Consider the following 16,657-nt stretch of genomic DNA (forward strand, 5'->3'; position numbering starts at 1 on the left):
GCACAAACTGCTGCTTCGAAATGTATGGCTTATTCTTTAGAATCACTATTCCATGTACAGCAAGCACAGCGTTGCCTAAAATGATCATAGCTAGCTTCGGTGGCTATGCGTAATCTTAGATAGATGTAACATAGATGAAGATAACTAGTCTCCATCGGGGTGATTGCAGGTTTGCGGTAATGATCATATTTGGACGTGTTCATCACCAACTCACTGCAGTGAATTCCTATTTCTAACATTGTTTTAACCGTACGTCACCTGCCCGAAGGCCAGTCACGATACTCAAGTGCCGATGGTAAACGGGCAACTTACATTGTTTTTATTTACGCGAAAAAAAGTTAGCAGTATATATATATATAATGTATAATAATGTAATATTGAAAAGAGTAGAGAACGTTCAAATTAGTTAAACGGGATAAAATCTTAGCCCCTAATCTGCCAAATTATATCATCTAACGAAAAGCTTCATTAGGAGGTAACACAAAGCGGCTCCCCTGGGTAAAACATGGTGTGTCACGAATTGTTATACGCTCAAATACAGCTGTTTCAGCTGCCTACAGCTCCTAAAAGTTTCGACTAAGCAGATTAAAGAAAAATAGTTATTTGTTCTAGAGTCTTCTAGTCTATTTTTTTTTTCTATATTTTGTAGCCTAAATGACCTTAAGCACGTGGGGAGCGAATGTTTAGATTAATGCAAACAACGACAATGGAACGTTGTTGGAAATCTATTGAATTTCCATAATATTTTAAGCGTAATTTTTTTTTAGTCGAGTAGCATCACTTTAAGAATTTTAAGAAAGAATAAAAAGAGAAAAAGAAAAGTAAAAAAGAAAAGAAAATTAAAAATAAGGCATGATTCTTAAAATCATGCCTAGAAGAATCAGAGGAACTAGCGTCTTCGGAGAGAACGTAAGCAACGTTTTAGGTATACACTCAGAGCAGGCGATGCATTAGTATTCAAGTGGATCTTTAATTTATACAAATATTGATGAAGATCTTTAACCGCTTCCTTACATACGTAGGTCCAGTTGTATATGTATATCTGTACTTGGATTGCCTGCGGGTTAAATCGGGCGTCAGCATTATTGGCAGTGCCCTTCGTTGGTTACATAAACATTAGAGCGAGCAACACTTGTCACTCATCTACGAAGTGTTTGATTAGCAGTTACGCAGACATTTGTGATCGGCTGAATCTTGTCAATGGAATTGTTGCTGCCACGTGAACTGCGCAGTGGCAACGATATCTATGCTTCAGTGAAAAAAAATGTTTATATTACAAATGGATAGTGTAACGACGGTTACACAAAACGTAGAACGGTGTATACTGATATTGTGCAAAACGCGAAGCAGTATTAAGAAGTCTTTAAAACCATTACGAACTCATTTGCAATCAGATTCGAGATGTTGAACCCGATCCTGTTCTTTCACAAAATCACAAATTGATGTTTGATACATATGACATCACAGATAAATGTTTTGGGATTTAACCACGAAGTGAGTGAAATTAAATAGAACTTCACTTTAGTACTTATATTGTCCTCAGAGGCATTGTAGTGTTACAACAAATACCAGATGTGAGTTCCGAGTTACATTCGTATTATTATAATGACGTCGACAACAAAAAACGTTGTGGGTCGTTACAGTTTCCTCCTCCTGGTGAGGCCTGCGCGTAGAATGGAGTACGTTCCGTAAATACTTTGTACCTTGAAAATTTTTTTCTATAAAATATAATTCTTTATAAACTGAGGCTATCAACTTCGTTCTCATTTTTCCCGTATAAACGATCGGAGCGCACTGCTGGTTACAATCACCAAAGCATCTATCAGCATCATCTGCGCTTATATGTAATTAATTGTAAAAAAAAAAATATATATATACATATATAGCTGTAAGAATTGCCAAACTGTTTTGTGGAAAAGCCATAAGTCGTATCTATTAGGGAATAATTTGCCGCTATGCGAAGTTACTGCTCTTTTAAATATAATTAGCTTTTTACCCTATACAGATAAAATAAAGTGTGCTTAATGTGTGCGAAGCGAACCCTGTAAGGAGTACTCTAATATTTATAAATCAAGCTTAATCCAATCTAGCATACACGATGCTGTAATCATAAATCATTCAATACAATACGATCGTGCCACTGCTCGCCTCTCTAGAATCTTCAATTTGCACCCCCCCCCCTCCTTCAAACCTTAGTGGACAACAAAGTGCTTCATTCGAAGTAAGTGACCTCAGTCATTGGCGTAACGCTAGTTAGTAGACAACGCAGCCCTCAGCGATCAACACGCTGTCGGCAATTCCAACGCATCTAACTAGTACAACAGATCTCGTCAGCTTTCGACGCTGCAAGACAAAAGTAAACGGTAAGGTTCACCAGTGACTGAGCACCGATATACACACGACTCCAGTAAAAATTACCGACTATAGCAACCGACTAGAGTGCGTGACGACAGCGGTGATAATGTCCTCGAATCGTCCCATTAATGCGAATACTCCCACAGAAAACAGCGGTGGCAGTGAAGGACAAACCTCCATTGAGAATAGCGGTGGCAATAAAGAACAAACCTCCGCTGAGAATAGCGGTGACAGTGCAGGACATACTGTGACTGAAGGCAGTGAAGGAGAAGTCTCATTTGTGCCTCCTGATAGAAAAAGCATAAGGTTTCAGCGATACTGTCGTTGGTACTGGCTGGCTCCAATGGCACTCTCGCTATTAATTGCCGTGTTTTTGGTTACCGTGCTCGTGCTAAACCACTCAAGTTCCAGTAAATCTCAAGCAGAAGAGAATCATCCCGACGTCAATTTAGAGCTGATATCAACACAATCGCCGGCCAATGTATCTACGCGACCTGCTTTTAATATCAGTATATGCAAGACTCCTCTGTGTGAAGTTCTTGGACAGGCATATGTCAAGTCGATTAATAACGACGTTGATCCTTGCGAAGATTTCTATGGGTTCACGTGCGGTGGCCTACAAAAGGACTACGATCTGAAAAAAATCTTCATGGATCATAGGACGCTTAAAGATCTTTTTCTACTCCACGCTGCCATGAAGGAAATCGGATATAATTATCTGCATGATATTTATAACGCGTCACTAGATTCGACGCGAAAGAGAAAGCTGACCGCTTCAGACAAGCAAATTTCCACACTTTACGGGAGTTGCCTTGCAAGGAATTCTGATACACAGGTGGCAGAGGCGATACGTAAGGTAAAAGCACTGTTTGTTGACTGTCGACTAAACTGGTTCGCTGACGCTGGTCGGAGAAGGAATTTTATTAGGAGTCGGCGGAGGTCCGACTTAGATAGCCCGCTGCTATATTCGCTGGGACGATTATCACTTCATTGGGGACTTTCGGTACCTTGGCTAAGCTTTCACTCAGCACACCCAACCGGGAGGAATATTGCGAAGAACATGTTGGAAGTAAAACAAATGGTTAACCCTACTAAAGTTATAATAGAGGACAGGAAAAGCCGCATAAATTTACATGATATACCTAGAAACTACTGGGTTAGAAACGTTAAGGATGCCCTACAAAAAATTAGGTCCTGCCTATTGAACGGCAAAAATGAACACTTTCTTAAAACATTTCAACAAGGACCCGAGTATAAATTAATGTTAACAAAGACAACAATTATGCTTGAATCGTGGGGTGAAACCGTAAGCCCCAGGCGGCTGTCGAACCTTATACTGCATCAAATGCTAGGCGAACGTTGCCTTTCAAACTTTAGTAGTACAATTGTTTTAGCTGTCGCAGGCAAGATTGAAGATTTCGAGCGAGTAACAGGAGTCAGCTTGGCTGCCCTCGTCAATAGGCAACTAGCCGGTGTCATTGTAATATCGAATAAAGACGAAGTAATTATGAATGATGTGATTGGAATTGCAGTTGCGTTGGATTTGGTCCAGAGGCCATCCGGCAACGAACAGATTATCGAAGACTATATTGTGATGTGGCTAGTGAAAAAACTTGCACCATTTGTTGGGGGAGCTGTTACGAAAGCAGCTTGCCTTGTAGACAAATATAAGGAGTGTTACATTGACAATGTGTCGTACTGTGAAAGAAAGGTAGGGTATGTCGATTGTTTTTTGTCTTTTTCAAAACGTTATTTTTATAAATCCTATCATCGAATAGCACCTATTCGATTGTCCGTTCGATTAAATAGCGACACGTAACCAGACGAGGGTCCAATGATATGATAGACAGATGGTTATATCAAAACGATCCGGTCAATTATGTACCAATAGGATCCGCGTTATGCAATATAGGCTATATGATAGGCTTCCCATGTGACCTTAAATTCGTCGCTAAGAAATGAAGGAACTCTATTTGCTCTAAAGCAACAAGGCCGTAGTATTTCCTGAGGTTTTCCCTAAACTATGATAACTTTAGACAAATATGAACTATGTGAACTTCAGTTTCTAAAAATAGCTTGTCTTTAGAAGCTGAAATTTTTTTTACAAACCTATTAGGATGTTTTTTGTTCACCCATTTTTAAATAAAACTATATACTCACGCTTTTTAAGTTTACTAGGATCCAACAGCAGTATTTTAAACTTTAGTAATACTGGTGAACACGAATTATGTGAGGCTGATAACAGCTGGCAACAATATGTAAATTAATTTTATTAGTAATTATTACTATTTTAGGTATTATTATTATTAGACAATTGTTTAAATCCAATGTACAAAACAACGTAATATTGAAGGCTTGTTTGACTACTTGCTGGCTGTCACTATAGGCGTATGAATATTTGCCTCTGTCAGGGGCAGCTTTAATCGGACGCCATGTCATAAGCGCATTCGGGATCGCTGAACTGCTTGCCATCGCAAATCTCATCAAGACTGCCATCGCAGAGGTGTGTGCCTTATTCTAGATGCAAATCCGCGTATAGGTGTGCTTAGTTTTGTGCTGGGAGCCAGTCTTCCAAAGTAACATCTAACGACTTGAATACCAAACTTAAACACGAAAAACATTTTGTTCATGAACAGGGCAGCGCTGTAACACAAGTACTGTCGTTTCCACTAACGAAATATGAGTTTTGTACAAGATGTACTAGTCGTTATGTATGAACACGCTCCGAGTAATGTTCTACTGTTGTACACACGAAAATGTTTAGGGTCTTAATATACTTTGCAGTAATCGGTAGTAACTACAGCCGATGCTTGTACGTTTGTTGACGAACTTCCAATTCGTTCAACTAAGATTCAAGGTTTAAGTTCTTCATGGGCTAGGCCGTAGCCGCGAAATTTGGACAAGTGCATGATCTGGGGTATTCAGGGACATACCAACGATTCGATAATAGATAGATCGGCTCGAGGCTTTCCTAGGCAAAGGTTAGGCGGGTGTAGACAGATGTGAGAAAAATTAAGATACGTTATGAATCCACAAATTCGATCGATCCCACCAACTCTCACTACGATAATGATCATCTCTCGTAAAGACGCTGTCAGCTTGTACGATACCGTTGATTTGAAAGATCCTTGTGAATCTCGGCTGGATGGACGAGGCGACGAAGCAGATCGCTCTGAAAAAAATCAACAATACGTTAGCGTACGTCGGATATCCGGGATTTTTCAACGAAAGCAACTACCAAGAAACCGCGGCTCAGATTGGTGGCAATTTCCTCGGAAATATACTTAACATCAAATCGGCTAAGGTAGCCTCGAGGCTAATATATGTCAGTTCGTCCAGTAATCGCGAGCAGACGACGTGGCAGAAGGCGCAGTCGGTAAGAGCCTTGTTTAATGATTTTCGTACTTTACTCCAGTTGCCAATATAATAAGTCATGCATGTTAGTGTGTGCCAGAAAAAAATGCCACAGCACTTCCACTGAAAGAACAGAGGTAGCTTTTCAGCGTTCTACTAGAATCTAGATCGTTAATTTATAACATAACTTAAGAACTAATTTTTATGTATTTTCATTTTAATTTAATCAAATCTCTAATCTAAAAACAATTTTGACATTTTACAATACCAGCAATGAATGGCGAAAAATAGGTTGTCCTTTTGTCGAACTCCCGATATTCGTAACTCATATCGAAGCGATGCTTAAAACCCTTGGTTCATACCTGCGATCATATACAACTGACCTGCTACTAATCGATCATTTGTCAATTCTACTTGTGTGGCTTTGCGCGACTACGCGTATTGACTTCTGTGTGTGGGTTTCGTGGTGGAGACGAGTCTAGGATATCAATGCAGCATATCAATCCGAACTGGACGGCGTGTTGCTGCCAGCTGGTCTGGGGCTGTACAATTATGTTGAAGGTGCCCCAGTGTGGATCAACCTCGCTTCGTCCCCCGTAGGACACGAAATCTTTCGCATCTTCGATGACAGTGGAAGCGAATTTGATAAAAAAGGAGGAAAGAGCAAATGGTGGTCAGAGCAGACGAGGCAGAATTTTGAGGTACGCGAAATAACAACATAAGTTATCCAATATTACGAAGCGTGTTAAGAGGAAAAGTGCATTCCTTCATTTTAGCAGCGCGAAGAGCGGTCTTCCTTTATTTGATTTTTACTCGATTCTTAGAGTAGACCGGTTTTTCTGTCACAACTAGACGTCAGTAGCTCTTTTTTTTTTTGTCTAATAGATGTCGTGCACAGAATTTGTCATTGTATTCTTCGATCGTCAGTGACAGTCAAGCACTGCCACCTCTCCCTTGGCACGCTATTGTGACTCTGGCTCGTTGTAAAAAATGTAGAAGTTTCCACACTATTAGTTATTGCTAACATCGAATACGAAATCCGCGAAATCCTAAAACCTCAGGAACGCTTTCGATTAACTGGACTAGGTACATGAACAATGCGCGAAAACTGCAAATGAAAGACTGCTATGTTGAAAATCAACTTCAGTGATTAAAGATAACATTTCGCAGTTAAGAACGTTGCAGATAGCTTAGCAGACTTAATCTCGATAGTAGTAAATGCTTTGTTTGTATGTTAACTTTAGAAATCGACGACCTGCCTTATGAATCAGTACAGCGTTGATGTTCCGCTCCACACAAATGAAACATCTAACGGCACTGTCTTATTAAATGAAAATTTTGCCGATAATGGAGGGCTGCGCGCACTGTTTCACGCATTTCAACTGTATCTTTACACAAGCGGCGGATATGTGGAGATCCTTCCGCACATGGAACAATATACACCAGAGCAGGTAATTAAACGTAAATTACCTGCTTAATTAAATAAAGTTGTTAATTATTATTGTTAAATATAAAAAAAAGTTGTAGTGAGTGACAATATCCGTTTCGTGTTCACGTGAAAGGCAGGATCTGCCCGTTGGCGATATTTTTTTTATGACGTTATTACATTGTAAGATTTGAACAGAAATTTTTTGAGTGGGTTTCTAGGCGTTTGAGATGTCTAAGAAACTTGTATGCGCCAAAAATCAGATAGACGTTTACAAATAGTAATTGCTAGTATTCATAATGCTGAAATAAATTTGCGCTCTTCATATAAAAAATTAAGCTTCGAACTCTCGAATGAAATTCTTTATATAAACTCATTAAAAAAACACGAAAAGAAGCCAAGAATGATACTTGTATTAAATACCGCTTTTCGTATAATTATAATTCCAGCTTCTAATAATACCGCTCTTCGTATAATTATAATTCCAGCTTCTAATTAGTGCTTAATCTAAACTGAAACACATCTGTACTCTGAGCAGTTCTTCTTCATTGCGTGGGCTTATAAGCGATGTCACGCCTCCGCACCCGATCAGGCCATGGATACATCTCATGAGCAAATTGACGGCTATGCAAAACAACGTGTTAATATCCCGCTTAAAAACTTTGCCAGATTTGGAGAGGCATTCGAATGCCGAGTAGGTTCACTTATGAGACCTAGCAATTCTGAGTGCGCGTTATGGTGAAACGTCATATTCTCCTTGACGTTTCACCAGTCAAGGGGAATATACAAGGAAGCAGCACAAAGCTTATCTATGCAGCTCTGTATGCACGTTGTAGGTGTGAAATCAAAGAATCGTTAAGCTTAATTTTGCGGAATACAATAGATACTAATAAATGTAAAAATGAATCTATTACGATCGCTTCCGTCTTTCTCTTCCCGTGTGCGTCGAATAATCTCAGAACTATTAAGCAATGAAACGCCACCACAATAGTATGTATTACTTCTTACTAAACATAGTCTATATTGAAATGTTTGTAAACCTATTTGTTGTTAGATTGTGTGGACGATTCTTAATCTCCAGGAAGATTACTCACTACTTGCTTTCATCCCACTAACGTTTTCCTAAAACCACATTTTACTGTTCCTTCATAAATGCCTGCTTCTAGTAGGTGTCTCGCAATTGAATCCTTTAAGAACACGAAAATCACTACATTATAGTTATTAGTAGCAATGTTCCTCCCGTCTGATATCCTATTCTGATTCTAGCCATCCTTTATTATAGTTTCACTGTTCAGATCTGCTCCGGTGTTTCGGAAGCGAAAAGTATCGATGCTGTCCATGTACTATACATATGCTGTGAAGCCTAGCCCACATGGTCCAATGAGGCAGAAATTTATGTAACGTAAAGATAACGCTAGAAACGTGAGGCCGAGAATCCTTATTCCCTTGGACAAGGATGTAGTATATATTTGATTATTTCACGAGAAGTAGTAATTGTCGAAAGACGAAGCCTGAATAAATGGCATTAGAAAACTTGACATGTACTCTCAATTCGAACCAAATTTCTGGTGGCTGTTATTAGTGTTAGTTTATTGTTATTGTTCTTGAATAGTTGAGACTTGATTGGCTGGCAGTCGGCCGATAAAGACAGTGGGATCGCTCCCAAGGCTGTTCGGGAATGACCATTGAATGGTATTAGCTAGCGTATGCCAGCTCTTAGTTCTTTCATCGCCATCAGACCTATACAATTGGAGTATCACTACCACGTCAATAACTCTAAATGGCAGGAAGTTCGACAAGATTACCTTAAGCTCCGAAACACCGCTTGTGTGCCGAAGACAGCGTTCATACAATAGTGAAAAGGGTGGAAACAATTGAGAACATCCACGAGAAAAATTGTCAGAGTCAATTGTGAAAAAAAGTACTTCAAAGATACCAGCAAGCCAAGAAAATCGTTCACATTAAAACTAAGAACAACGGAAGCAGGAGGTCTGCCTACAGAGAACCTCATTTTTCGATAAACCTGAATGACTCACCACATTGGCATCATCGAGTATCATTACACTGTATAATTTTGCTTAACGTAAACATCCGCAAGGGGATCCTTACTTTGTTTTCGATGGATCCAGGATTTACAGTAAAACATCATTGTAATACCCAAAAGTACTTTGACAAATATGATGCAGGTTTAGCAGTATCTTCCGTTTGTTTGTACTCCAGAGAGGCCTCAAGCTAAATATTCCGTATTATTATTTATTATTATTATTATTGTTATTTTACTTATATTATTTTATTATATTATATAATTTTACTCACATATAAGTAAAAAAAAAAAAAAATATATATATATATATATATATTAGGGGCATATTCAGTAGAAAGAGACGCAAATAAATGTGGGCAAATTTTTCATTCAAATTCTAAATAGTTAACTTAGACCTAAGGCATCGTTTTTCCTTAAACGCACTATAGGCGCGCAGCGAAATGTAATATTTAAATTACATTCGCGATTTGCTGTTTGAATGAACAAATAAACGCAAAGCGAGACTTTAGGACTAAAAAGGGCACGAAGCGCAACACCGAACAGCAAACCCAACTCGATTGTCACAACTTAGCCGAGAGAACAATACTTAGCGAGATTGTTTTCTATGAATCCGGGAAGGGAATAATTCCAATATATGCAACCAAGTCAAACGACGTCAAGATATACAACAGCTAGAAGCCATTAGCAATAGAATCTTATGCAGGTAGTTCAGTAAGTAAATGGCAAGTTCATAGCTATGTAAGACGAATAGCAGCATCAACTTTATCAGGGAAACTTGTTTGTCACGAGACTCGACATCAAATGAGGCCCAACCGTTAATTTTATGTACATGTATGTTGAAACTGGCCATAGCGGCGACACCCTCTGTATATTTATTCCAAGCGTGTCCAGTTCAAATGACCGATCCTGAAAAAACGAACTGTTTCCATAGCGTAAAATTCGATGGCAAGTTGACTACATTCAACTGCGTGAACGTTTAAAAATTTTGGAAAACAGGTCAAGTTGACTGCCAGCAGCACGTTTAGTATAAATGACATTGTTTTTTCATATTAATGTACTAATGCGATATGCTAAGGTGAATAGATGTGAATGAGAACAAAGGGATCGAAACAATGGGTGATGGTAAACTACACGATTATATCAAATATCTTCGAGTTAAGAAAAACTCCGCTAGATAGCTTACCCTCAGAGTCAGCTAATTATCTATAAACTGTTTTTGTTATTGACTAATTACGTAGCATCACGTAGCTTTCCAAGAAGTCACTTGATGATCTTTATGCCGACCGAATGTGTCAGCCGTGCGGCATATATCAGATATCGCAGTATTCAACTGGTCAATACATCTGTTTTATTAATCAAATGCGTAAGTGCAAAAATAACCTGACCAAAATAACCAGCCTATTCGTAGCTGGTACAGGTCCAATTTATATTATAGAGGGTTGGTGATGCCATGACCGAGTCTCGGATGAACGCAACGAAGCAGGTACTCAGTGAGACTGTACCTGAGAAAAAAATCCAAGGGGCGCTTGTTCGTAGACGTCAAATTCGTGTCAATAAGGACCCGAGAGAAGCTTGATATTGCCCCGCTCAAGAAGGAGTAGACCACAATTACTGGTTATTTCGTCAATGATGCCGTATGTAGTCGCTACTTCATCGATTTTGAAAAAACATGCAAAGTTGTGCCTTCTAACAGAACGACAGTCGACTCCAGATGTATCCACTCGCTTCCACTAGTCTTTCTTTTGTATTGTTGTTGTTATGTCCTGTATTTTGTTGAATCTATATTCCTTCTTCAAATGTTCCCTCTGTTCTCTTTATGTTCGAGATCAAATATTTATAAAATGCGATTAGTTTAAAGGACAAATACATACGGATACAACCGGCAGAAAACTGGTCACAAGATGAGAGGACTCGTCCTAACGCACTGCTTGTCGACCTAACTCCAGAAGCACGCATTATACGTATGCCGTACGCAATCGTAAATTAATAGCATTTGTGCTAAGTTTTGTCGAATAGCGTTTTTTTTCTGTTGTTTCGACAGGCGACAACAGCAAACGAAAAATTTTCCAAAATATGAAATCCTTGCACAGCCATATTAATCCTTTTTTGCATCAGAAGATTACATGTTGCTTTTCGGATCGGACTGTCTGTTTTCTTTATTAGGTATTCATTTACTGTGCAGAAACTTCACCGCTTACTGGGGCCGACTGATTGATTCTAGTAATTACCAAAAGTCGCTATTTTCATAGGTGACCGTTTAGACAGAATTTAAGGAAATTTCAAAGCAATTATGCCATGATAATACATTAAAGCGATACACACGCGGTTTCTTCATCAACATACTCATCAGCAGTTCATTCTGTATTGCTTCAGTTACTTTCCCATTTCGTAAATAACATACATTTCCATGCAACTCGCTTCAAATTTCGCCGAACTCATGTGTCAGTCGATTACAAGACAAAATAAGCCTTACACATTTGGTGTGCCTGTTTCGTAACACATTACCAAAACTTCGGGATCCTTAGCACTTCGACGTATTCGACAGGACGAGATCCTGGAACTATCCCGCTGTGCTAGTCCCACGTTTGCCTCCTATATAAAAACAATTCTTACAATGTTATTAGTATATTACATTGTTATTAGTGGTACTGGCTAACCTCTTTGTGATAGTTGATAAGCCCTATTGTTGAAAAAAACCTTGAACCTTGAAATTTCCAACTAGAATACCACGTTCACATGTATTTAATATATTTTTATAGCTATGCTACATTTTTGGCCCAACACATGATTGTACTTTGTATAATGCACAGATATAGGTAAGCAAAGCTTCCTGTGAGCTATTATTGAGCTTTTAGAAGTGAAGTCGTTTGTACAGGCGGCTCGATTTGCTGCTGACATTACGCTATTTTTTCTATACGTAAAAACTTTATCGAACAGATCCAAGATTAGGATATTAGATGTTCTCCTAGGCCTCAAGTGTTGAAATTGCATAAGGCCAGTTATATAGGCATAAGGCGTTATATAAAATATCATGAAATCTGTCTGTAATTGGCTTTAAATATTTCCTAAAAAGAAGAATCTCTAGAAGCACGTTAATATTAATAAAAATGCTTGTTTAATATGAACATATTATTTATCACATTAAGTCGAGCACAGCATGACATTCTATGTTTTCTATATAGTTAGGCTATATAGTGGCTATATAGTGATGTCATCAAGAGAGCCTATTTTTTTTTATCTGCCGATATATGCGGACATGTGCATGGGTTTTGATAAAAAAAAAAAGACCATTTCTGAGTCATATTTGCTAGGCAGACATATATTTACTGCAGAATTGTTAGATGCTTATCTTTGTGTATGTATGTATGTATGTTCGAGATGACGACTAATGCCACGATAGTATAATGGAACAGCGGAGTAAACATTAGTTGACTCATGAAACGCGCAAATATCCATTACTGTCACTTTTTTTTGATACTTTTAAGATAGAGCGTCTTAACGAGGAAGCGAACCGCCGTCAAGATGAGACGTAACACTTTTAAGCTGTGCGTATGACTGCAGCACACTGTAACGAATTTGGCAAAGGCTTGACTACTTGTTGACACTTCGCGGGTTGCGATGACTTCTACAACATTCGCAAACATTTTTGGGCGACAGCGACTCGTCAACACCGCATTGTGGAGTGCAAACAAAACGCGTAAGATGAAACTTAGTCTACCTAGACAGATGACGCTTGCAAACGAGGTCGGACAACTTGCTTGTCGAAGAACTGCACCAAGGCACAAGCGCATAAGCCGATCTGAAAAATAGTAAAATACAGGATTTAGATAATTTTTTCGTCTGCTTCTATATTTACACTGATGTGCAAATGAATGCAAGACATCTTAAAGACACGAGCATTATGGGGCATGATGATGTCGATGACGAATGTTTTAGGAATCTACAAAGACGAGTTTTAAAGAAAAATATGTACACATACATGTGTAATGTTACCTCGATAAATAAGAATGTTGATTTACTTGCTGCATAGTATGACAAAGATACGTAAACAATACTACCGCGCGGATCACGCGTATGTACAGAGATGGCGAAAATTACAAGAGCTTTTTTTCGTGGTCAGCAAGGCTGACTAGAACTACGAAGTGAACTAATACATTAATTAGTAAGATATTATATAAAAAGCATGGCACATACTTAATACCAGGTTATTAACTTAAGACCAAATTAACCCTACAGAAATGTGTAATTATAACGCTAGCTCGTGATGGGTCGAACTGCTTCAAATGATACTCTGCGATAAACACTGTTGATTGAAACAATCGTGAAAAAGCGGCCGAAGATCCACAGAGTACAACTATGAAGCATTAGGAAATCACGTACATATTTGAAAAGCATCTCAATACTCGTTGATATGTTCCAAGGTTCTATATATTATCATTCACTATTCGGTTGAGGCCGTTGCGGTTAAAATTTAGTGATCGACAGATACACCAGCCCAAAACATTTCTTGAATCCGCTATACGTGACCCGATCTAACACTGTGTTTATCTATCTCCCTGTATGCCCACCTAAAGGTTTGGACACAAGTCAGTCTCATTCACGATATCTAGTTCTTCCCATGGTAAGAACGTTAGCCCTAACCTTGTTAGTTCTCCTATTTTCATTGAATTTTCTAATAGGCCGATCTGTCGGTGTCTTCGCTCCATGCTGTATAAGAGCGATTCATTTTTTTTAATTGTCTCCACATTGGCACACGTTCCAACTGACGTAAGTCCAGCTTGGAGACGAGCACCGAATGTTGGCGATACGTGAACGAGTGTTGATAGCCTTGATCTTTTTCTCAAGACATCTATGGCTGTAGTCAGCAACGTGGAAACGTTTACACACACGCAAGGTTAGTACCATTCAACAAGAAGGTATATACGCCCCATGCATGAAGATAGACTAGACTCTAGCAGGGTTCCGGGGTGCGTTGGTTTAAGAGGTGTGAGAATTCTATGATCAATTGGAGATGGGATGCTCGCATGTCTTGATCTGTGCATATACGCCAGCGCACAAGTACACGATCACAAACGACTATTCTAATAAAGAGTGCGAGGGTTCACCTTCAGCGTTTCATGGTTCTCCTTTGAAAAAATATACTAAATAGATATAATGAATATACATCATTTTCGACATGTACAAAATAATCGAGAAACGCACATGAACCTGTTAATATTATACCTGTAAAAAGAGAATGCCAAGGGTAACGAGTCCCACCGCAAGAGCATTTTCCCTAAAATGCTGCACTAACACTTCTCCACAACCTCTCAGCTGTACGTTGCCTTCACCGTAATAACAGCTCCCTGAATGTGAGTTGAAAAAAAGTAAAACTTCTGTTAGACTTGAAGTCGGCCGGCATCGACCAAACAAAGATAAACACTTCATAATAATGCCAAAGCTCTATTAACGGTTTGAGTATTCCAGTATAACATCTTTTTTATTTATGACATTTTTTTGTACAGCAATTGAATAAAGACGGACATTATATATTGCATAAATTCTGACTAGCTGTCAGCGCAAATAAGGCAGACAGGTTAACATATCAAAACATGATCAAATAGTTCCTACGCATTTATACGTATATGCATATATAACACTAACATGGCATGTCCATCTCGTTTTCTGTGTAATCGACAAAACTTCTTCCACCACAACACTTAAACCGTTCCTGTACGTGGTCTAGAAACGTAATAGCGTCCTGCTTGTGCACTTTGCTTAGAACAATCATATTCCGGATCTTTTCAGAAAACCATGGTGTTATCTGAAATAAGAGAATAAGCGAAAAGCTCATGAACTCACTTCTGGAGCGTCTTGTTCACTATTATCAAATATTTAGTCAATTTATTCACTGTAACTATATAGGTGATTGATTGTACGTATCTACAGTATTGGTTATCAAAGCTGCTATTTGGACTAATGAAGGTATGTGAATTTCTTTGCGGTGAAGCGCGCGATTTGAATAGCAGCAACAGGTCATCCCGCGCCTGTTGTAAATGTCAACAAGCTAATGTTAGAAAAAAAACTACATGATAAAACAGTAGTGATTAACATGATTAACATACACTACCGGGTATGGTCCATATATATGCTTCAGCTAAATCAAGACCATGCCCTAAAATCTTTTTAGCTGGCGCAAACCTTGTATCTACTAGTCACCACTTAATCAAATTTCAAATGATAACGTGCATTCGCAGATGGATTGAGCGCATAAACACGCATACATATATAAATACATAAATCGCCTACATAATAAATAAATAATAAAATAATAAAATACATAAATAAAATTGTGCTAAAAACGAATACCAGAATAATATTGCTGCTATGCTAACGAATACTGCGATGAGTTACTAAGTTTTGCTTAAACAGTAGGAGTGGACCAACATTGAGTTGCCCAGTATGGAATTGTACTCAGCAGTCTATTTGTAGTGCGTGAACGTGTCTACTCTAGTTATTGCAGGTGACCGCAATCAAAAGCTTTTCTAAGCTGGTTGATATACCCAAAAATTGGCACCTTGTCAGTTCCAGGTGGCATATACCAACGTGTAAGCTTGGGTAAAACTGCAATGAGATTTAGCTAACTGTCCTATATGCGCAGATGTTAGGTATCGTTTTCGTGTAGTACAACTTTATTGTCATTAACGGTATTGCTAAATTGCGCCAAAGCTTTCTCTAACAATTATACTTTATTCAAGTAAATATATACATATATACGACTAAAATAGTTATTGTCTATATAATAGTCAGGGTAACCTAGAAATAATCGCGCCCATCAAAATCACTAGCAAACATCATATATCCGTATTACTTGAGTGTAAATACAAGGGTAAAGAATGACACTACAACTTCCAAATGCACACTGAGTCAAGCCAAGCAACTACATCTAAGGTAGCTGTCAGGATAAACATTGTAGGTCGGCTACGGATTATCGATTTCTTAAGTTACGTTCTCTTTTATCTCAGCAAACAACTGTTGTATCCGTGTGCGGCACAATTTCCTGACTATTCACAAAGTTACAGCTTCACATCTATTGGAGTCAGTGGCTTTATAAGCATCTTTCGAAGAAATATGAGGTATCGAACTGTCTATAAACGGTAGTTTCGCTAACCATAACATAAAGCTAAAGTAAAAAACAAGTTGCTCTCCTGTTCATTCGTTTATATAATTATTATCAATTTATATGATTATTACAGTTGTTTCATACTTTAAGTTTTACGTGATCTAAGTGACAAGTCCATTTTGTTATGAAATAGTAGTATCTAACCACTGTAGATCAACAACAGGCGAATTTTTATGTAGGGTCTAAGATGCGACCATGATTGCTAGCACAGAGTAAATGTTTCGTTTAATTTGTATTTGACATCCCACTAAACCCTAATGTAACAGTGCGTTTACACAAAGCTAACATTATTGCATATTTGCCTGATATAATAGCA

At 38.4% G+C, this 16,657-nt stretch overlaps 3 protein-coding genes across 5 annotated transcripts in view; 2 read left to right on the forward strand and 1 right to left on the reverse strand.

The window, feature by feature from the left end:
- The first annotated feature begins 242 nt into the window (after nt 1-242).
- Nucleotides 243-5,585, forward strand: LOC147752222 (uncharacterized). The gene has a single exon (XM_086972142.1). The coding sequence runs from the start codon at nt 2,462-2,464 to the stop codon at nt 4,172-4,174; it is 1,713 nt and encodes a 570-aa protein (XP_086828268.1). The 5' UTR covers nt 243-2,461; the 3' UTR covers nt 4,175-5,585.
- Rab3-GAP (Rab3 GTPase activating protein) overlaps nt 4,581-16,657 on the reverse strand; it is a 24,666-nt gene continuing 12,589 nt past the window's right edge. Inside the window, exons 12-16 of one of the 2 annotated variants that reach the window (XR_002685833.2) lie at nt 14,823-14,982; nt 14,403-14,524; nt 12,898-12,978; nt 11,685-11,771; nt 4,581-5,527 (exon numbers count right to left, since the gene is read on the reverse strand). Coding sequence is in view for 1 of the 2 variants with exons in the window: in XM_022849224.2 (XP_022704959.1) it covers nt 12,898-12,978; nt 14,403-14,524; nt 14,823-14,982 (363 nt within the window). In the remaining variant the exon portion in view is untranslated. Of the gene's footprint in view, nt 5,528-11,309; nt 11,772-12,897; nt 12,979-14,402; nt 14,525-14,822; nt 14,983-16,657 lie in introns of those variants that run through there. The other variant, XM_022849224.2, reaches the window with a different exon arrangement.
- Nucleotides 5,501-8,055, forward strand: LOC111269558 (neprilysin-11). Of its 2 annotated transcripts, none has more exons than XM_022849234.2 (4): nt 5,501-5,731; nt 6,192-6,410; nt 6,954-7,160; nt 7,674-8,055. In XM_022849234.2, exons 1-4 carry the CDS (start codon nt 5,501-5,503, stop codon nt 7,875-7,877), a joined length of 861 nt encoding a protein of 286 aa, XP_022704969.1. In that variant the 3' UTR covers nt 7,878-8,055. The 2 variants fall into 2 exon arrangements, with proteins under 2 accessions (XP_022704969.1, XP_086828269.1); XM_086972143.1 differs by having other exon boundaries at nt 7,624-7,739.

Source organism: Varroa jacobsoni, unplaced genomic scaffold, assembly GCF_002532875.2.
Source record: "Varroa jacobsoni isolate VJ856 unplaced genomic scaffold, vjacob_1.0 scaffold_1397, whole genome shotgun sequence".
Classification (NCBI taxonomy): domain Eukaryota; kingdom Metazoa; phylum Arthropoda; class Arachnida; order Mesostigmata; family Varroidae; genus Varroa; species Varroa jacobsoni.